The 23,229-nt window shown below is 37.2% G+C and overlaps 1 protein-coding gene and 1 pseudogene across 1 annotated transcript; one reads left to right on the top strand and one right to left on the bottom strand.

Moving 5' to 3' along the window:
- Window positions 1–7,738: 7,738 nt before the first annotated feature.
- Window positions 7,739–9,549, bottom strand: LOC132182538 (7-deoxyloganetin glucosyltransferase-like). Its single transcript, XM_059595814.1, has 2 exons — window positions 9,026–9,549; window positions 7,739–8,919 (listed from the first exon to the last, which is right to left on the bottom strand). The coding sequence occupies exons 1-2, from the start codon at window positions 9,546–9,548 to the stop codon at window positions 7,988–7,990; spliced, it is 1,455 nt and encodes a 484-aa protein (XP_059451797.1). The 5' UTR covers window position 9,549; the 3' UTR covers window positions 7,739–7,987.
- A 10,733-nt stretch (window positions 9,550–20,282) lies between these two features.
- On the top strand, window positions 20,283–21,824 carry LOC132181649 (7-deoxyloganetin glucosyltransferase-like; annotated as a pseudogene).
- Window positions 21,825–23,229: the final 1,405 nt, after the last annotated feature.

Genomic DNA, 23,229 nt, shown 5'->3' with positions numbered 1-23,229 from the left:
CCTCCCCCGTGTTGGTTGGAGTGTTGTTTTCTCCAGTAGAAAATTTTGCCCTTCACAATTCCGGAAAGAATTAGAGAGAAAAGAAGCTCCTCCTCTAGGTCTCTGAAGGCTGCCTAGAGAGGAAAAAAAAAAGGTATTGTTATTCGAAGATGGAGGATGGAATTTAGTGAAGGTTGGATATGCTTTAAGTCAACTGATTATTAAAACTGCTATCATTTCCAAAAAGTTGTTCATTTTTCAATGACATTTTGGACAATATCCTACTCATCAGTTGTAACAGACGTTTGCAATGACGTTGATCATTTGAAGGAAGTAGCCTCTTGTTCACGTGCATTTATGTGTGGTAATTTATGTGTGGTAATTAAATTAATGATTTGGTCAATTGTATCGTATTTGTGATGAATAGGTAGATTGATAACATGTGTGATGTATATAAGTAAAAGTTGCCGCTAATAAGATTCAATCAGTTGCGATAAGATTGAGCAGAGAATAGTGACGACTCTGTGATGTATATATATAAAGTTGCCGCTAATAAGATTCAATGAGTCGTCGATAATGAGGGTTCAATAGCAACGACTATGAGGGTTGCCGCTATTGACATGAGAAATTTTTTTTAAAAGAAATTAAAAAATATTATTAGCGGCGACATATTGTAGCCGCTATTAAGTGGACGACTGAGTATCGCCGCTGATGAGGGGTCAATAGCGGCGATTTTTAGGGTCGCCGCTATAGACATGAGAAAAAATAAATATAAAATTAAAAAAAGTACTAAAGTAGCCCATCAAACTACCAAATTGATTTTACTTTAATACGACATAAATCAATTGTAATTTAGGTCAATTACAGTGACTAATTATTTATTTATTCCAAAAAACATTTTTTCTGTATTTATTCACCCATTGTTTTTTTTTTTTTTTTAATTTCTAAAAAATTGTTTTTTTTTTTTTTACAATTATTTTATTATTTTATTTGTTAAAAAAATAAGGGTATTATAGGAATATAAAAAATAAGTGGCATTTTTGGTATATTTTAGTAGTTTGGGGGTTACTTTAGTATCTTTTAAACATTAGGGGCTATATTGCAAATGACTGATAGTTTGAGGGCTTTTTTATTTTATTTTATATTTTTCACTTATTTAATTTCAAAGATGGAGGCTGAAATCACCTCAACCTATTATTCAAATTGCTATAACTTCCAAAAAGCCTCTATAATTAATAGACGTTTGATGTTGCTTACACAATATCTTTGCCGCCAAGTATATAATAGATGGTATCAAAAATTAGAGTCCTTATTGACCATTACCCTTTCCAGCAGCAATAAATAAAATTGGTACCTAACAACTACCAATGCAAAATGAGTGTAGGTGGCCTATGCGGGAGGACCATTTTGGCATGAACCTTGGCTTTCACGAATTGGGGACTTTTTCACTCTTGCACGTCCCATGCTTGGGTGTTCGGTGGAAGAGAGATAAAGCCTAAAGGACCTTTGTTTATGCACATAATGGAAAAGTTGCTTTCTAACAAGCTATTATTATTTAGACAGAGCAGGTGAGCCGAGCCGGGAATGAAAAGGACCACCACCACCATTCCCACGTGGAAGATAAACCCACCCCAAACACGCCTACAACTCCCAATATTCAAGCCTCCGACCACTCCTACTTTCGTTGAATGAGTGAAGTATCATCATTTAAAAATTTGAGTATACACTACTCTAAAAATATCTTTATTTTGAACTTGGAAGGGAACTAACTCGTAAAATTTTAATAGTTCACATATGGGAAAGCATATCCTTCTTCCAATCTTTCTTTTTTGTAAATACTCTTTAATATTTGAACAAGGATTTTTTCCTCAAACCCACTCTATTTTTTTTTTAATACCTTCAAGCATCTCATAAATATATAAACCTATTTAACTACTGTGTTCAAAAGAAACAATATCGAAGATACACAGGAACCTCTTCCAAAAGAACATGTTCATCACTAAAAGAAAGCGCTTCATTTGCAAGTCGATGGGCTTCTTCATGGCCACTATGTCTCACATTTTCATCACTAAATCAGCACGTCCTAATAAGTCAGCACATCCTAACAAGTTAGTAATCCTATGATTCAAGGTCCACGTTTCATGCTTTGCAGCGGTAGTCTCCATATTGATATGAGAAATGCTATTTTTCTTTCTCCTATCCAATTTCAATCCAACTCCATCCATACTTTTTTCAAATCTAACATTGAATCTGTAGTGGTGAATTTGAAAAAGAGTTAAACAAAAGATATAGACAATAATTGAAAGAATTGTAGGTCTCTATTGATATACCAAGCATCCAAACGATTAGCCTTGAGAAGAGAAAACTGACCTTGGCTAGGTTGTTGGCCTTGAGGTTGCCAAAACTCCATTGTTGGCCAACCAGACTTTTATCAATATGGAATTTATCAATTTATCTTTATTTTCTGTCTTTTCTTTTATGTTTCCTTTGTCTTGCGTCACAACCATTCCAAGCATGGACGAAACTAGGAATTTAGCTTTAGGGGAGCCAAATTGTAACAAAAAAAATTTCCAATGACTAAAACTGTTGGGTTTTGAATTGTCAAATTCAGTGACAAAATACATTCATCTGCAATCCTGTCAGCAGTACATACATACGAGGTATTGTGTCAAGAGAAGACCTAGAAGATGTGGTTAAGCTTAACCAATCATAATAGAAGACCTATATGATATGGTTAAGTTTAATCAAATCGGAATTCTTTAATTAGAGTTAAAATAGGATTTGATTAAATTTCGTATCCTGCACATGTATCCGTATTCGGACCATAACTTTCGGCTCAAGAATCGGATTGAGGTGAAACCAGCGGCATTGGAAAGCTAACACAAAATAATAAAAATCTTTGTGAAATAAGATTTTCAAAATTCGAAAGTTAGCTATGCCAAAATCGTCTCGCAAGATAAGGAAGAAAATTTGGATGAATCCTATTCCAACTAGAACTAGTTTTTCTTCCCATTTCAACTAGTACTAGGTTATCTTGTAGTCTATATATAGAGAGGTGTTTTGCACGAAATTGTAAGGAATTCCATGTGCTAAGAGAGCGTTTAAGATATTGAGTGTTAGGGTTAGTCTCTCTTAGAGTTAAAGGTTGTGTCTTCATCACAAATCATATAAAACTAAAGTCTATCGGAGTTCCGGTAAAGGAGATCAAGTAGAAGAATTATGCCAGATGTTCTAGAAAGGGCTACTGCGGTAGAAGTCAAGTGGGTCGCTTGTCTTATGCAAGGAAGTGTCAATTACAAAGGTTTTGTAAGTGTGAACTTCTTGTAATCTTTATTCTTTTATACTTGATTGATTTCCTGGGTTTGGCTGCCCCGGAGAGGTTTTACATTTTAGAGAGTTTTCTAAATGGTTTTCTCTTCGTAACCAAAATATTTGTGTCTCTGTGATCTATTGTTCTACATATTTTGGTTGTATGACTGTTTAATTTTTAATTCTGCGTATTATTTGCATACACCTATTCAACCCCCTTATTGGTGTCATTTGGAGTCGTTTTTAGAATTTTCAATTGGTATCAGAGCAGGTTCACTTTGTTTGGATTAAATTCCTGAGTGAGATCCTTGACTCCTTTGCTATGAATAATCCTCAGTCCCTTAGCATGGATTCTGATGAGGAGATTGACCTTCAGATGGCCTATAACAAGCTCTTTAATAAATTTGTTAAATTGACTCATCATCATCAAATTTCCCTTAAAAAGCTTAATGATGTTGAGCATGAGAAAGAGTTTTTGGTTATTAAATTGTCTAAATCACATGCCTTAATTGACTCTTTGAAATCTGAAAATACTATGCTTATTGATAAATTGGGTGCCTCTACTTCACATGCTTCTAATTCTGAAAGAAAAACTTTGTTTGTTAAGCATGTGAAAGTTGAAGAAGTCAAAGCCAATATAGCTTGCTTGGATAAGGGCAAAACTTCTTGTGTGAATACTTGTGTGAAGCCCGAATTCAAGGCTCTTTCAAGGAAACAAACTCATGCAAAGTTTGTTCCTACATGCCACCATTGTGGGATTATTAGTCATATTAGACCAAATTGTTCTAAGTTGAAGTCCCAAAGACCTTGGAATAAAAAGGCTGCTCCTAAGAAAGAAAAAGGTGGTGTAGAGTCATGTTTGTCTAGATCTAAATATATGTATATCCCTCCTCATATGAGACAAGCTTCTCCGAAATTTGTCCCTACCTGCCATCATTGTGACAAAGTTGGTCATATTCGACCTAACTGTTTTAAGTTGAGACCTCGTGAGCATAAGAGTGAGAATTCATATTCTAGGAAAGGTTTTGAGGGGCTATGCATAATGAAGAAGTGAGTGTTATCTAGGTTAGATGAGTTTGACAAGAGTCACAAATCTATACATAGGGTTAAGAAGGTTTGGGTTAGGAAGGTCGATACCATTCACCATTTGAAGGGGAGAGGTGGTAAACTCACCTAGAGTAAGGTGGTCCATAACATGCTTAGGATTGGTTGTCTTGCATATTTCTTCATATCCTAGAGCATGTAGCAATCATTGCATTGCATTTATTATTATTATTTTTTTGTTTTTTATTTTTGTTTTTAATTTCAGTTTTGCATATATATGCATTGCATTAATTTTGTGCATTTTATTTTAAAAAATTCAAAAAGACAAAAATATAGTTTTTAGGTTGTCTCCTTATTTTTGTCATATGCACCTTAATAGTCCATAAATTTCTCATGTATACTTCATGGATCTAATTCCTTATATCTCAAAATGTGCTTACTATACATGGGATGAATATTTATTAATGGACTGATTTTTTTTTTTTGGCCTAAACTTATGCTTCTATGGTACATTTTACCTATGCTTGAACTCTTGTGCACATTTAAGCTTAAATTGAGTATGAATTTGGCCTTAAGGGTGAGTTATGTTAGGCAACCATATGAAGAAAATTGACTATTTTTGTCTATCAAATTGACCAAATGCTAGTTGAACGTAGGACCTAAAAATTCCAGCATTCTCTAATTTGGTTTAAGCACTAAATGATTAAAGACACATTCTCAAAGAAAAAAATAGTGAGACAAGAAAACAAATGAACATATTCCAAAAGAAATCTATTTCACTATGTCTTATTTGTGCTCAACTTGTCCTTATAGAAATAGTCGTGACCATATTCATTGTGGAAAGAGACGGACACTACCGCACAATGTTTGAGTATGTGCTATTACTACATGGGAAGTTTATTAGATGAGGGTGACACGGCCCTAGCAAGGTTTGACTTTTGTTTAGATATACATGTCAATCTTCCCATGAGGTAATTTAAGTTTTTGCTTGCTAGCCTATCCCATCACCGTATAAGTTCTTAAACTTACTTGATGGTTAGCTTTCACACACAACACACAAGCCTGGGTTGAGTGGAACATGTTGCTTCGCTTATGTTGAAGAAACTTTTGTTTCAAATCTTTTTATTCTCATGCATGTTTTGGACATTATGAGATATTACCGGATAATCATTGCTTAATACATGAGTCTTTTATGTTTTATCATGTGTGTATTTGACATTTTTCTTATGTCATACATTGAGGGGGAGAATTTTTTTTATCATGATCTTGCATTTCACTAATTATGCATTCATAGTTTTGATTATGTTTATGTTTCTCTGACTTTTCTTGGGCTTATTGGTGTTTTACTGCCCTTTGTCCATTCATGGCAAAAAGGGGGAGAGAAAGTTTTAGAGAGTGCAGATTAGGAATAGATAGAACACCATAGATGATTTTGATTTTGATATACTTGTTGCATCTATGAATGATATTTGTTTGTGTTTTAACTGATTTGGTGAGCTATTCATGATTATATTCTATTCAAATCTGTTATATTATTTGTACATTGGGTATTTCTACTCCACATACGTTTAATATGTTTTGTGAGTGTTTCAGGAAATATGAGTTATCTATTCAGATGTAACTAGTAAATTTTGTCACAGAATTGTCAAAGGGGGAGTTTGTTGGGTTTTGAATTGCCAAATTCAGTGACAAAATACATTCATATACAATCCTGTCAGCAGTACATACATACGAGGTGTTGTGTCAAGAGAAGACCTAGAAGATGTGGTTAAGCTTAACCAATCATAATAGCAGACCTATATGATATGGTTAAGTTTAATCAAATCGGAATTCTTTAATTAGAGTTAAAATATGATTTGATTAAATTTCATATCCTGCACATGTATCAGTATTCGGACCATAACTTTCGGCTCAAAAATCGGATTGAGGTGAAACTAGCGGCATTGGAAAGCTAACACAAAATTATAAAAATATTTGTGAAATAAGATTTTCAAAATTCTAAAGTTAGCTATGCCAAAATCGTCTCGCAAGATAAGGAAGAAAATTTGGATGAATCCTATTCCAACTAGAACTAGTTTTTCTTCCCATTTCAACTAGTACTAGGTTATCTTGTAGTCTATATATAGAGAGGTGTTATGCACGAAATTGTAAGAAATTTCATGCTCTAAGAGAGCGTTTAAGATATTGAGTGTTAGGGTTAGTCTCTCTTAGAGTTAAAGGTTGTGTCTTCATCACAAATCATATACAATTGAAGTCTATCGGAGTTCCGGTAAAGGAGATCAAGTAGAAGGATTGTGCCAGATGTTCTGGAATGACTACTGCGGTAGAAGTCAAGTGGGTCGCTTGTCTTATGCAAGGAAGTGTCAATTGCAAAGGTTTTGTAAGTGTGAACTTCTTGTAATCCTTATTCTTTTATAATTGATTGATTTCCTAGGTTTGCCTGCTCCGAAGAGGTTTTACATTTTAGAGAATTTTCTAAATGGTTTTCTTTTCGTAACCAAAATATTTGTGTCTCTGTGATCTATTGTTCTACATATTTTGGTTGTATGACTGTTTAATTTTTAATTCTGCGTATTATTTGCATACACCTATTGAACCCCCTTATTGGTGTCATTTATAGTCATTTTTAGAATTTTCAAAAACAAATTGTGTTAGATTTGGGTCGACTTGCCAACTCGTTCAGTGTCAGGCCTAACACAATCCGTTTACCAAAATAAATCAAACTCTTTAACCCTGACATGACCTATTAAAATAAGCAGGTGATACGATACAATCTGTTTGATAAACGTGTCATGTTGAGTTGACCCGATACAACCTACAATAAATAAGTTGAGTTGGATTGACCAGAACACGACTCGTTTGACCTGCTATTTAATAAAAAAATAAAATAAAGGAAAAAAATAAATAAACGGTCAATCTATAAATTAAACTGATACAACCTAAACCAAGTCCCAAGCTGCTCAAATGGTGAAATAGACTCCAAGCTTATACTTTCCGAATATACTCTCATCAAGAGTAGATGCAAATGTCTACTTTCGTTGCTTCGATTGGCTTGGTACTTGGTAGGGAAATGTTTTCCTTCTATCTGGTCTCAAAACGATAATAAACTAAATGACACATGTATCCCTTCCCAGTTCCCACAAACATATATAAACAGTACCCCACGAAAGCAAAATTTGATCTCACATTATTTGTATTTATTTGTGTTGATGGTCATTGTGCGAGTTCTAGGGTTGTGATCGGCAAACCATTTCATCCCTTCAACACCACTATTCACACACCATTTTTTCAAAAAATCAACATCAAAATATCTTTACTTTTTATATTGTATTATTAATTTTTTATATCACATAATTTACATTTTATTACTATTTAAATAAATAAAAATTACAAAACAAGACTTTTTCACCTTTCAATACAAAAAATTCAAAACTTTATACTATCCACGTGTGTTACAATAACATAGGCAGGCAAAATGATTTGCCAAACACACCCTAGATTTGGTAAATGATGTCATTTATGTTCATATTAAATTTAGCTGAATTTTCTCCCTTGAACACTATAGCAGCAATGAAAGTATCAAACAGATGCAGAGTATGCTCAAATTTTTAAATGATGATACTTTTTTCATAATTATCACTTTCTTCTAAAACATCTATCCTTTTGATAAAAGAACATCATTCACCAACTTGTCTAAGTTGATGGATGAAGACCCATGCGGACCAGTGGCCTCTTCGGCCAACTTTTTCCACTCCATGGCCTTTTTCTTCATTTTCTTACCTTTGTTTCCCTCCATCAACTCTCTCACAATCTTCTCCACTTCCCCTCTCTTGGCACCATTATCAATCTCCATGCCAATGCCCCATTCATTGCAAGCATACTTACAGTTTGTTTGCTGATCCCCAATGAATGGACAACAAATCATGGGCACTCCTGCACAAACGCTTTCAGTAATTGAATTCCACCCGCAGTGAGTTAAGAACCCTCCGATGGATGAGTGGTTAAGCACTTCTTCTTGAGGGCACCAACTTGCTGTTAGTCCTCTTCCTTTGGTTTCTTCCACGAATTCAGGTGACAAAATCGCTGATTCTCCAACAACTAAATCGGGCCTAATTATCCACAAAAACGTGAACTTGCTATTTGCAAGTCCCCAACCAATCTCGGCCAACTGTTGTGGTGTCATAACAATGACGCTTCCAAAGTTCACATAAATTACTGAGTTTGGTGCTTTAGAGTTAAGCCAATTGAGGCACTCGGTATCTTCTTCCCATAAGTTATACCCAATTGATTTAAGAGGATCTTTGGATAAGTGATTAAGTAGTAGTTGCAGAGGGCCAATGGCATATATGCAAGGAAACATGGGGGAGAGAGCATCCAAAACCTCTTGCTCTAACACGTCAAATGTGTGGATAACAATTCCTGAAGCTTTAGGAGCTATCTCTACTGCTTCAACAGTCAGTTTGAAGAACGGATCATTTGGATTTGTAGTAATAAAAGTATTTGGGAGATCCCTCAATCGAATATTTCTCATACCTGGAATCCAGTCTATAACTGTGTCTAGAAACCCATTTGTTAAATAACTCTCATCTGCAAAAAGAAATAATTTGTTTTTTTTAGTTTAAAAACTTGTAATCAATAATAATATTAGAGATAATCCATGATTTCAGTAGGGTGTTTCCTTTTTGTGTTATACCTTTAAGGGGTGTGAAGCCTTTTTCCCTAAGACGAGGAAACTGCATAGCACCCATTAACGTGCAAGCAGCGATCGTGAAGAGCATTATAATAGGGATTCCAAGCTTTTGAGCAACAGTTTGAGTGAATGGCATGCAACCATCTGAGATGATGCATGTCACTAGAGGATTGTTTGAAGAAGTTGCAGTACTGTTGAGGTTGAGGAGGAGGTCTGAAAATGGAGCCAAGAACTTTTGCACAACGGATTCGCAAGCAGCATCAACGTCTTGGGTAGCGTTGGGATCCGATGGAGGAAGGCTCTCTGAAATAGTTTTGAATTGGAAGTCAGGCAACCCATCTAAGGAGTTGGGACCTCCGGATTTCAGAAAACGTTGATGGTTGGACTCAGTGTTGACAAAGGTTATGTAAAAACCTTTGCCATGGAGAAGCTTTGCAAATTTGAGCATGGCCATTAAGTGGCTGTGACCTGGCAATGGAAGACAAACTGCATGAGCCTTTTCACCTTTTACTATCTTTGAATCCATTTCCTTCTCTCTCTCTGCTCTAGTCCTCTGTGAATATATATATATATATATATATATGGCTACAATTCGGCCCTTATCCTTTATCCCCTTGACCTTGAACAGATCATTACCAGTTATGAGACAAATCAATATGCACTTAAACCTGAGGCTGCCAGCTCCTTCAAAGGGGTAACGTCATTGCAAACGTTTGTAAATTAACACGTGTCTGCATCTTTGAAAACAACACCCTCTCACGTCTCCTTCCCATCTGTTTCCGTGACCCGAAGTGAATGACCGTTTCAAAAGCAGCTTAACCCACCTGTCCGTATACTAAAATCTAATTTTTTTTATAATTATTTTATAATTAAAAAAAATACACAAACACTATATAAAAAATAAAAAAATAAAGTGAAAAGTCTAAACCTATGTAAAAAAGTTTGAGAGCCTAAAAATATGTTTAACACTCAAAAAATTCGTTTGAAAAAAAAAAGTACATGTTTGATTAAACAAATTGAAAGTGCTTTTAAGGGTCTCAAAGCCCAAAAAATGACAAAAACACATTTCTGACAAAAGCTTAAACATAAAATTTTTGTTAAAAAGCGTTTTTTTACTTCAAAACTATATTTCACAAACATAACATCAAACATGCTATTCACTTTTGGCATAAGGGGTTGATTGTTAACAACTTAATTAACAACCTCCCCTCTCTTGGATGCTATTCACTTTTCTTTTCTTTTTTAAATAATAATAATAATAACATCAAAATATTCAATTTTTATATCACGTCATTTTTTTTTTTTTTACAATTATACAAATAAAAAAATCACTGCAAATAAAGATTTTTTACTTTTCAATACAACTTTTTCCTTTTTTTATACCAATCATTATTCTATCTTTTTTTCCACAAAAAACATAAATAGTATCTAGGTAAGAGCACTCTTTGCAGCCTCACCAAAACAATGTTTTGGTTATTTTGGTAAAGCAATTTTGTGAGAGTGTCTAAAATCTTTCATTTTCAGCCTCACCATTTTACCAAAATAAAATGGTGAGTGAACAATACTCACTATCTTTAGGGCTTGTTTGAAATTGCGTTTAAGGAACTTAATAGTACTTTTAACACTTAAAGAGTCTGTTTGAAGAAAAAAGTACTCATTTGGTAAAAAAATTTAAAATACTTTTAAAGGTCCAAAAAGCTTAAAGATGACCAAAAAACACTTTTGGCAAAAGCTTAAAAATGAAGCTTTTACCCAAAAACCTTTTTTGACTTAAAAATTATATTTCTCAAACGCAATAGTGAATATTATTCACTCACCAAATAAATAATAAATAATATAAATTTTATCTTGCATTCCCTATTCTTTGAAAAAAAAATTAAATTAAATAAGTCTTTAAAAAATAATATTTAAATGGATTAGTGAAAGTTAATAGTTAAAATAGTGAGGTTGTTAGGGTGCTTTAAAAGAGTTGATAGTTAAAATAGAAAAAAATATATTTTTTGTTATTTTAGTGAGTAAAATTTGGTGAGTCCTCTAAATGGAGTTTAACAAACAATCCCTAATTAATTATTTAATTTTGTGTTAAATTCATTCGTCATTGATCACTTTCGGTCTCGGTGGAAACAAATAGGAAGGAGACGAGGGTGTTGTTATTCAAAGATGGAGGATGGAATTTAGTGAAGGTTGGATAAGCTTTAAGTCGTTATTATTGAATTTAGTGAAGGTTGGATAAGCTTTAAGTCGTTATTCAAAGATGGAGGATGGAATTTAGTGATAGTTTTTTTTTTTTTTTTTGAAAGAATAGTGGAATTCTCATTCTTAAATCATCCATCTAGAGCAAACTGCTCTAGCTGAAGAAAATCGTGAATACAATCAGGATAAGCATCTATCCAAGTTTTCTCTAGAACATTCTTAACAGCCAGCTTAGCAAGGGCATGGGCAGCTTTATTGCTGTCCCGTTTCACAAAATCTATTTGCCATTGAGAGAAAACCTGCACAGCAGATTTAACATCGTCCACCAAAGGTCCAATTCTACCAAAATTCGTGCTCGTATCCCGTACAGCATCAATCACGCCCTTAGCATCACCTTCCAGCTGAACGTGGGAAAAGCCCAGCTCACTGCAGAGTTGAATTGCCACTAACGCCGCACGAGCTTCTGCTGCCGCCGGTGAGAGGAAACCCATTTGAGTCATGCAGCGTGCTGCGCGTACATACCCAGTATGATCTCTCACTATCACCCCAAAGCCCATCCGACCCAGCGAAGGATCCAACGCCGCATCCCAATTTGCCTTAATCCACCCCACTGCAGGAGCCACCCACCGCAAGAGACCCTGAGCATTTTCCGGTAGCTGATCTGCATCCCCTTCTTCATGGGCCCTTTTAAAATCTGCCATAGATCTCTGAGTCAGCTGGAGAATCGCGCCGGGCGTCGCGAAATTACCGCCATGCAGCACCTCATTCCTCCGCATCCAAATACGACGAGCAACTCCCACAAAAGTTTTAATATCCTCCACCTCACAGTTACAGAAAACTCCTTCCACGACCTGTAAGAAATCTGGGCCAGGAAAAGAACTCTTCTGAATTTTCGTACAGCACATGCCCCACACGTCCCTAGCAGACGGGCACTGCCAGATTATATGGAACACAGTTTCGACCTCTGCTCCACAAAAAAGGCAGAAAGGGTCCGTAAGGATCTTTTTCTTACAAAGATTGGCACGAGTAGGAAGTATATCATGACATGCGCGCCAGAGGAAATTCTTTTCAACAGGGGGGATCGGCAAAGCCCAAATATTTTTCCATACAGCCACCTTTCCAGCATTAGTTGAGCATTCAGCCATGGAGCCAGCAACTAGTTCCTGTTGTATATAATAGGCACTCCTCACAGAAAAAAGGCCGTTTGCTGTCCCTCTCCAAACCAGTTTATCCCTCTGGTTTGTAACACTAGGCGAAATGGATTGAATCATCTGGACCTCGTCCTTATCAAATAAACGCTCCAGGAGCGTTATGTCCCACCATTTAGTGTCTGCATCAATAAGTTTGTCAACAGTGGCTTCCGGGTCGAGTAGCCGAGGAGAGGACCGAATACGATAAGTGGTAGGTTGGGGAAGCCATTTATCTTTCCAAATTTGAATCTGTGAGCCATTCCCCACCTGCCATATCAACCCTTCCTTTAAGATATTACAAGACCCAATGATGCTCCTCCAAGCAAAAGAAGGTCGATGTCCCACCCGTGCATCAAGAATAGAGCCGCCCCGAAAATATTTCGCCTCCATAATCCTTGCGACCAAACTCTCCGGTTGGGCCCACAACCGCCAACATTGTTTTGCGAGAAGAGCTTTGTTAAAAAGGTTGAAATCGCGAAAGCCCAAACCACCCTCCCTCTTTGATAGGCCCATACGCTTCCAACTCATCCAATGTACACTTGAGTCCTTCTTACAATATCCCCACCAAAATTTTTGCATTTGTGAGTTTATCGCCGAACACAAAGTCTTCGAGAAGAGAAATACACTCATGCTATATGTAGGAATCGCCTGGATGACAGCTTTCAATAAAATTTCTTTTCCCGCCTGGGATAGGAATTTTAATTTCCAATCCTGCAACCTTTTCCATACACGATCTAGAATACTTTTAAAAGCACAGGTTCGGGATTTCCCAACTAAAGCCGGTAGGCCCAAATAGGTATCATACCTTTGTGTTGCCGGAATACCTGCAGCTGCCAATATAGCCCGCTTCCCCTCCGGTGATGTATTGTTACTAAAGAAAATGGAGGTCTTGTTATTATTGAGTCGTTGCCCCGACGCCTTTTCATACTCCCGTAGAATGGTAGTCAATCCCTCCCATTGGGCAAGCGTGGATCGACAGAAAAGGAGACTATCATCCGCAAAAAAGAGATGGCTAATGCGAGGGCCCCTCTTTGATGTCGGAACTCCTGTCACAACGCCCTCTTCCGAAGCTTTCCTTAACAAAGAATTTAACCCTTCCGCACATAGGAGAAATAAATACGGAGATATAGGATCCCCTTGGCGCAGCCCCCTCTTTGGTTTGATTAGACCACACGGTTTACCATTTACCAAAACGGAATATTGGACCGTTGAGACACACATCATAATAATCTTAATCCATCGAGGCGCAAAACCCAACCGCTTCATGATCTCCTCCAAATACCTCCATTCCACTCGATCGTACGCTTTGCTCATGTCTAATTTAATCGCCATAAAACCATTTTTTCCCTTCAATCGTGTTTGCATTGTATGAAGAGTTTCATACGCCGCAAGCACATTATCAGTGATCAATCTCCCAGGAACAAAGGCGCTTTGCTCAGGCGAAATAATCAAAGGTAATATCTTCTTTAATCGATTGGCCAAAACCTTCGAAATGATTTTATAGAGGACATTGCAAAGGCTGATAGGGCGATAATCGGTAACACAAGTTGGATCTTTCACCTTGGGGATAAGTGCAATATTCGTCATATTCAAATCAAGAGGCATAGAACCAGAATTTAGAATACCTAAAATCGCACCACAAATATCCTCACCCATCAAAAGCCAATTTTTTTGGAAAAACCCAGCTGGAAACCCATCAGGACCCGGTGCTTTTAGAGGACCCATATGTTTAAGGGCATCAAAAATTTCTTCTTTGGTGAATGGTTTTATTAACTCAACATTCATGGTCTCCGTAACCCTTCTCTCCACCGGTTGTAAACATCGAATAAAATCACCATCATCACTAGAGGAAAATAATTCAGTAAAAAAGTTGATAAAAGCCATTTGTACCTCTTCCATTGACTCCCATCTGCGACCCTCAACATCATATATGCTGGAAATACAGTTCGACCTCCGACGATTGGTTGCACAAGCGTGATAAAATTTGGTGTTTCGATCGCCCCCCCGCAGCCACTCAATTTTAGCTCGTTGCCGCCATTGTACATCTTCTTTATCTAACAAAGACTGCAGCCTTAGTTTAATCTCTTGAGCTTTGGCCCCAACACCCTCTCCTTCACTCCCAGAGATTGTTTGGAGCCGTGCATGTAGCTGTTGGATGGTCGCCGATTCCCTACCCCTTCCAGTCCGTTGCCATTGAATAAGACTTTTCTTGCATCTATCAAGATTCCACCGCACCTTCTCCCAATTGACTTGTTCGGTCAGAGATGGGATCCATGCCGTTTGGATTGTATGCCTATAACCTTCGTCAAAAGCCCATTTTGCTTCATATTTAAAATCTCTTCTACCGATCCTATCATCCCCCCTAGCATTCAAACTTAAAGTCAGAATAGCATGATCAGAGCAAGTAACCACGTCAATCAAAACCTCCACCTCCGGAAATAAAACATTCCATGCCGAGTTTGCCACCCCCCGATCCAATCGCTCTTTGACAAAAGCGATACCATCTTGACAATTACTCCACGTGAACTTCGACCCCTTATATCCCAAATCATGCAATTCACAAACTTCTAGCACTTGTCGAAAAGCTTCCATTTGGGCGTTTGGTCTTCCTCTTCCACCCCATTTCTCCGAAAGAGTTAATATTTCATTAAAGTCCCCTAAGCAAACCCACGGCACTGGTGTCAAGCTTGCTAGATGTTTCAAAATAGCCCACGCCTCATGTCGTTTTGATGGTTCGGGATGCCCATAAAAACCCGTAAATTTCCATGGTGTAGTAGACGTTCTAATTTTAACCATACCATTAATATGGCGTTGGCTATAATTTTGAATGTCCACTGTCACATCCTCATCCCATAAGAGAGCCATTCCGCCACTCCTCCCAACTCCTTCAACCACAAACATATTATGGAAGCCTATCTTATGTCGAATAGCCTCCATTTTATTACCATGTAACTTGGTTTCCATTAAGAAAACCATGATGGGCTTCTTTTGCTTCACCACCCGGCAAAGCTCCCGAACTGTCCGAAGGTTCCCAAGCCCTCGGCAGTTCCAACTGATAATTCTCATTGCGGTCGGCGGGGCTGTGAACCAGCCTCCGCCATCCCCGATCCAATTGTCTTATCTGCCTGACTACCAATTTTTTGTCCCTTCCGTGCAGGGCCCTGTTTAATTGTCTCCCCACTAAGAGCCCTCTTCCGTCCAGGTAAATGAGAATTTGTCGTTCCCTCGTCGTGTTCTAGGTCCCCACATTCCCTTCTTCTCCACGTCCCCTTTGTTATGTCCATTCCTTGCAAACTGTCACTTGCTTTTTTATTTTCTTTTAACGACTTCTCCACTTCTGTAAATAATGGACCTTTGTAGCCATGAAAACCCATAGGGCTTGGAATCCCATCGGTATGGCCCACACTTGTAGGCCCAATAAACTCATTAATTCCCCCATTTATACGCCCCAGAGAAGACCTTCTAAGAGGATCCTCCAGCTGGTCCTCATTTATATCCATATGATTACTTTCCTTCTGCTGCGTGTGCGACTTATTTGAGCTAGAAGATTTTTTCCCAACTTCAAGGCTTTCCTTAGTTGTGGCATCTTTTGACTTGCAGGGCCCATGATTTCCGCCTGACAACCTGTGCTTAACCTGGAAACCGTCATTCCCATTAAAAGACCCCGCTCCCCTGTCCACGTCATCATCGTCTCCTTTCGCCTCATCCGTTTTCGTCGCCGCCCATCTCCGATCAGTCCTTTTCCGTCCTCTTCCATGTGGCTCATCAGTATCAGATTGTTCCGAATTGGCATTTTCTCTTCTCGAACCAGCTCTCCCAGTATTCTTCTCAGATTTACGAGTTGGAGAAGGCGCCCTCAACCAATTCCCATACTGGGTTATTGATTCAGGGTGTCGGAAATCGCTCTTTTTTGGACAACCTGACCTCCCATGGCTAATCGCACCGCACTGGAAACAAATTCTTGGAAGACGCTCATATTGGAATGTAATCAAAATTGGATCTCCCTTGACATTGATTTTCCGGCCTCGAGGTAGCGGTTTTGTTAAATCGAGACGGATTTTGACACGTAAAAATTCACCCCAACCAAGGCCTTCCGCATCCGTATCAACAGCTTCCACCTCTCCTATTGCCATCCCTAGTTTCCTTCCAATTTCACGTCCCATGCATGCCAACGGCAAATCAATCATCCTAACCCAAAAAGAAGCCCGGTCGAAATTGAACTTTGACGGTGGAGTAAGACCATCAAAATCCTCAATCAGAAAAAGACTCCCCTCAAACACCCAAGGACGCCCCCTCAGAACACGCTCCTTATCCCTCGTATCTGTGAAGTCAATGAGAAAGAGGTTCTCTCCCAATACTTTGAAGGAGAGATTTCCCATCGGTTTCCACCAACGAAGCAGCGTAGATCGAAGCGTTTCTCTACCAACCATACGATCCACAATCAGTTTGCCCAAAACGCAAGCACGCCCTCGAAATACAGCATCTGCTAGATCATCCGCCTGGACATCCAAAACCTCATCCTCCACTTCCGTTAACGAAAGATTTTCCCAAAGCTTTGATAAATCCTCAGCCATAGTATGACAAGACACACTTACTGCACAATTCCTTTCACAGACTTTGTAGCAATCTGGAAAAACAAATACTTCTCCTCTAGAATTGAGCCAGAGAGAAAACTTATTTTTTATGATAATACGAATAATGAATCAGACAGAACAGCCAGATACCAGTCCAGGAAAATCACAGGTTCCAATAAAACTCTAACTTCTCCCAGATGGTCTACCGGACAGTAGAATACGCCACCTCAAAGGCTACCCATTCCACTGCCCCCATAAGGTTCTTCGAAACTAGAGTTCTTGAAAAAAATTCTGTTTTTTAAAACATAAAACAAACGTTCTCCATTAACTGTCTATATTGGATGCACATGTAGATCCATAATACCAAAGACATTTTACTCCAGCTTATAAGTCGCTCCCTCCGATTATTAAAACTGCTATCGTTTCCAAAAAGTAGTTTCTTTTTCAATGACATTTTGGACAATATCCTACTCATCAGAAGTAAGAGACGTTTGCAATAATGACGTTGATCATTTGAAGGAAGTAGCCTCTTGTTCACGTGCATTTATGGGTGGTAATTTATGTGTGGTAATTAAATTAATGATTTGGTCAGTTGTATCATATTTGTGATGAATAGGTAGATTGATAAAATGTGTGATGTATACATATAAAGTTGCCGCTAATAAGATTCAATCAGTTGCGATAAGATTGAGTAGGGAACAACGACGACTCTGTGATGTATATGTATAAAGTTGTTGCTAATAAGATTCAATCAGCTGCTACAAGATTGAGTAGAGAACATCAGCAACTCTGCAGAGTCACCGCTGATGAGGGGTCCATAGCAATGACTCTAAGGGTCGCCGCTATTGACATGAGAATTTTTTTTTTTTAGAAAAAAAAAAATTAAAAAATATCATTAGCGGCGACATATTGTAGCCGCTATTCAGTGGATAACTGACAGTCGTCGCTAATGAGGGGTCAATAGTAGTTATTCTCAGGGTCGTTGCTATTGACATAAGAAAAAATAAAAATAAAATAAAAATAGGTCATTAGACAACAACGGCGACTCAGAGTCGCCACTGATGAGGGGTCGATAGCGGTCCATTGACAAGAGAAATTTAAAAAAAATAAAAATAGGTCATTAGTGGCGACAATATGTCGCCGCTATTCAGTGAACAACAACTTCGTCTATCAATGTCACTGCTCATGATCATGATAGGATCAAATGATCTATCAAAATCGATCGATCCTAATAAATTAGTTCGATTGATCGTGATAGGATCAAATGATTGATTAAACATCCGATTAATCCTAGTGAATTAGTTTGATTAATCGTGATAGGATCAAATGTTCGATCGAACATCCGATCAATCCTAGTGAATTAGTTCAATTGATCGTGATAGTATCAAATAATCGATCGAACATCCGATCGATTCTAGTGAATTAGTTCGATTGATTGTGATAGGATCAAATGATCGATCGAACATCCGACCCATCCTAATGCTCAGATCCGATCAATACTAGTACATTAGATCTATTAAACTCTTTGGATTTTATATTATCTTATAATTAATTATAAGATAAATATCTACTTAATGATCTTTATCATCAAATGTTAAATATCTATTATCTTAAAAATTTAAGCTATTAATTAATTATAAAAAAAATCACGTGAATTATATTTTTCCTTAAAAATGTCTTTTATACCCGTATAATTGTTATAGAATTTCAAATTTACCCTACATTTCAAACTAAAATTACTTTAAAAAATTAAAGTGGACAATTGTTGTCGCTATTTGGGTCAATGGCAGCGACTCCCAGGGTCACTACTATTCACATGAGAAAAAAAATATAAATAAATAAATAAATAAATAGGTCATTAGCAGTGACCCATTTGATCAATTTGATCAATCCAGCTACTCATGACAATTTTGGCTACAATTCCAACATCAGAAAGGAATATCCTTTATCCCCTGGATCTTGACTGCATCATTTACTTGACAAGCAACTAAACCAGAGGCTGCTCCTTCAACTCAAGACAAAAGTTTTTGTTCGGCTGGAAGAATTTCTGACAATTTAAGTATATTAAACTCTCATGTGTTTAAAGTATATGCTAAACTTTATCCTGTGTCCCACTTCTTTAATTTTTAATTTTTCTGATGGACACTTGAAGGAGAACTTATCTTGCTTTGATAGGTATTGTGTTCATTCAACAATCCGATCAATTATATACCTGCTGGTAAACACAGTGTAAGTAACGTTTTAAAAATAAATAAAAAATCCAGTGGGCAAATAAAAACAAAAAAAAAAAGGAAAGAAGAGTTTTTTTTGGAATAAATAATAAATAATTAATCACTGTTGTTGACCTAAATTATAAATTGCTTCATGTCGTATTACAGTAAAATCAAAGATACGGTTATTGAGATATTCAAAAAAAAAAAAAAAAAGGTACTAAAGTAGCTAATCAAACTACCAAATTGCTTTTACTTTAATACGACATGAATCAATTTGTAATTTAGGCCAACTACAGTGACTAATTATTTATTTATTCCAAAAAACATTTTTATTTGTATTTATTAGCCCACTGTTTTTTTTTTTTTTTTTTTTCTAAAAAATTGTTTGGTTTTTTTTACAATTATTTTATTATTTTATTTGTTAAAAGAATAGGCGTATTATAGGAATATAAAAAATAAGTGGCATTTTTTTTATACATTTTGATAGTTTTGGGGCTACTTTAGTACCTTTTAAACATTAGGGGCTATATTGCAAATGACTGATAATTTGAGAAGTTTTTTTATATTTTTTCCTTATTTAATTTCAAATATGGAGGCTGAAATCACCTCATCCTATTAGTCAAATTGCTATAACTTTTAAAAAGTCTCTATAATTAATAGATGTTACGTTGCTTACATAATATCTGTGCCGGGAAGTATATAATAGATTGGATTGTTTAATGATCACAATACCTATCAAAGCAAAAGACAAATTCTCCTTCAAGTGTCCATCAGAAAATTAAAAAAGTGGGGCTTAGTATAAAGTTTAACATGTACTTTATACATACGAGAGTTTAATATACTTAATTGTCAGAAATTCTTCCAGCTAAATTAATTTGAACAAAAACTTTTGTCTTAATTTGAAGGAGCCGCCTCTGTTTCATGCTTGTCAAGTAAATGATGAAGTCAAAAAGGGGATAGAGGATATTCAATGCTTTCGGATGTTGGAATTGTAGCCAAAATTGTCATGAGTAGCTAGATTGATCAAATGGGTCATTATATAAGAAGAAACAATGAAACTACACACTTAACAGATCAAAGAGAGAGGGAAATGGATTCCAAGGCTCATGCAGTTTGTATTCCATTCCCAATTCAAAGCCACATAAAGGCCATGCTCAAATTTGCAAAGCTTCTCCACGGCAAAGATTTTCACATAACTTTTGTGAACACGGAGTTCAACCATCAACGTTTTCTAAAATCTGGAGGCCCCAAGTCCTTGGATGGCTTGCCTGACTTCCAATTCAAAACCATTCCAGACAGCCTTCATCCATCGGATTCCAACGCTACCCAAGATATTGATGCTCTTAGCGAATCCATTATGGAAAACTTCTTGGCTCCATTTTCAGACATCCTTCTCGAACTCAACACTATTGCAACTTCTTCAAACAATCCTCCTGTGACTTGCATTATTGCGGATGGTTTCCTGGCATTCACTCACACTGCTGCTCGTGAGCTTGGAATCCCTATTTTAGTGCTCTTCACCGTCTCTGCTTGCAGCTTAATGGGTTTTATGCAGTTTCCCCGTCTCAGGGACAAATGCCTCACACCCCTTAAAGGTATAACACAAAAGGGAAACACCATTCTGAAATCATGGATTATCTCTAATATTATTATTGATTACAAGTTTCCAAACTTAAAAAAAAAATTATTTATTTTTGCAGATGAGAGTTTTCTGACAAATGGGTTTCTAGACACAGTTATAGACTGGATTCCAGGTATGAGAGATATCCGATTGAGGGATCTCCCAAATTCTTTTATTACTACAAATCCGAATGATCCTGTCTTCAAACTGACCGTTGAAGCAGTAGAGAGAGCTCCTAAAGCTTTAGGAATTATTGTTCACACATTTGACGCGTTAGAGCATGAGGTTTTGGATGCTCTCTCCCCCATGTTTCCTTGTGTATATGCCATTGGCCCTCAGCAACTACTACTTAATCACTCACCGGAAGACCCTCTGAAATCAACTGGGTATAGTTTGTGGAAAGAAGAAACTGAGTACCTTAATTGGCTTAACTCTAAGGCACCAAACTCAGTGATTTATGTGAACTTTGGCAGCATTAGTGTCATGACACCACAGCAGTTGGTTGAGTTTGGCTGGGGACTTGCAAATAGCAAGTTCATGTTTCTGTGGATAATTAGGCCTGATTTAATTGTTGATGATTGAGCGATTTTGCCACCTGAGTTCATGGAAGAAACTAAAGGAAGAGGACTAATAGTTAGTTGGTGCCCTCAAGAGGAAGTGCTTAACCACTCTTCCATTGGAGGGTTCTTAACTCACTGCGGGTGGAATTCGATTATTGAAAGTGTTTGTACAGGTGTGCCCATGATTTGTTGTCCATTCTTTGGGGATCAGCAAACAAACTGTAAGTGTGCTTGCAATGAATGGGGCATTGGCATTGAGATTGATAATGGTGCCAAGAGATGGAAAGTGGAGAAGATAGTGAGAGAATTGATGGAGGGAAACAAGGGTAAGAAAATGAAGAAAAAGGCCATGGAGTGGAAAAAATTGGCCGAAGAGGCCACTAGTCTACATGAGTCTTCATACATCAACTTGGACAAGTTGGTGAATGATGTTCTTTTATCAAAAGGATAGATGTTTTAGAAGAAAGTGATAATTATGAAAAAAGTATCAACATTTAAAAATTTGAGCATACTTTGCATCCGTTTGATACTTTGATTGCTGCCCAAGGATTTGACTTGCTATACTCTGCATCTGTTCATGGGAGAAAATTCAACTAAATTTAATATGAAAATAAATGACTTCATTTACCACATCTAATAATTCCATATAAAAATAAATGACACTATTCTAAAAATATCATTATTTTGAATTATATTAAAATTTTAATATTTGACATATGGGAACGCATATCTTTTTTGTAAATACTCTTTAATATTTGAAGAAGGATTTTCTCCTCAAACCCACGCTATTTTTTTTTTTTTTTTTAATACCTTCAAGCATCTCATAAATATATAAACCTGGTTAACTACCGCGCTCAAAAGAAACAATATCTTTTTTTTTTTTTTTTTTTTTTGTACCAAACTTTGCATTAAAAACAATAGCACATACAACCCTCAAGGCGGAAAGAAAACAGAAGGTGGTGCTACACCACTACAGAGAATAGGAGGAAGAGGAGGAAAAGGAAAAGTGGGAATGCAGCCAGAGTAAACTCTAGCCGCGGCCCAATAAGCCACATGATGGGCGCAGAAGTTAGCACTTCTGTTAATCTTTTTTGCCTCCTACTTAGGGGAAGGAGGGAGAAGAGCTAATGTATCTATAATGGCCTGTTCTATGTGCCAATCTTGAATAACCGAAGGGTGTTGGAGAGCAGTGATGACAAAGAGAGAATCTCCTTCTATGGTGAAGTGATTGAGCTGTAATGACAAAGCTAGAGAGGCTGCCAGCTTAGCAGCAAGGGCTTCCCCACAGTTGGGAGAGCAGGGAGGGCTGATCATGGAAATAGCTTTGATGATTTTTCCTCTATGATCTCTGCAAACGGCTGCTTGAGCTGAGAAGTGCTCTCTAATGACAGTATCAACGTTGATCTTGTGATAACCTTTTTGAGGAGGGGACCAGACTTCTAGACCTCTTGGAGAAACCGATTTCCAAGCTGCAACATGAGTTGAGGTGGCCTTTTTTATGGAAGAAGCTAGTAAAACAATATCTAGGATAACACCTTCATGAAGAGCTTTGTTCCTGCTAAACCACAGTTGATCACAAAAAACAGCAGCATAAATTTGGAAAAGGTGAACCTCAGATTTTGGAATGCCAAAAGTAATGTGGGGGTAGATGATACCCTTGATCCAACTAGAGACACTTAGAGAAGACCAGGCAATGGAGTCCAAAGGCCAGAAGGAGTTTCTCCAGGCTATACGAGCAAAGCAGCATCTGAAAAAAAGATGGGGAAGGGAATCCTCTTCAGCCTTGCAGAGGGGGCAGAGGGACTCTAAAGGGGGGATGGGGAAAATAGCCTTTAGTCTAGCTTTAGTTGGGATAA

Source organism: Corylus avellana, chromosome ca5, assembly GCF_901000735.1.
Source record: "Corylus avellana chromosome ca5, CavTom2PMs-1.0".
Classification (NCBI taxonomy): domain Eukaryota; kingdom Viridiplantae; phylum Streptophyta; class Magnoliopsida; order Fagales; family Betulaceae; genus Corylus; species Corylus avellana.
Note: the sequence above shows the minus strand (reverse complement) of the source record. Positions and strands in the feature narration are given on the sequence as shown.

Coding starts and splice junctions, on each gene's coding strand:
- LOC132182538 (XM_059595814.1), bottom strand. CDS start 9,548: ATGGATTCAAAGATAGTAAAAGGTGAAAAGGCTCATGCAGTTTGTCTT. Junction 8,920..9,025: donor AGGCTTCACACCCCTTAAAG/GTATAACACAAA, acceptor TTCTTTTTGCAG/ATGAGAGTTATTTAACAAAT.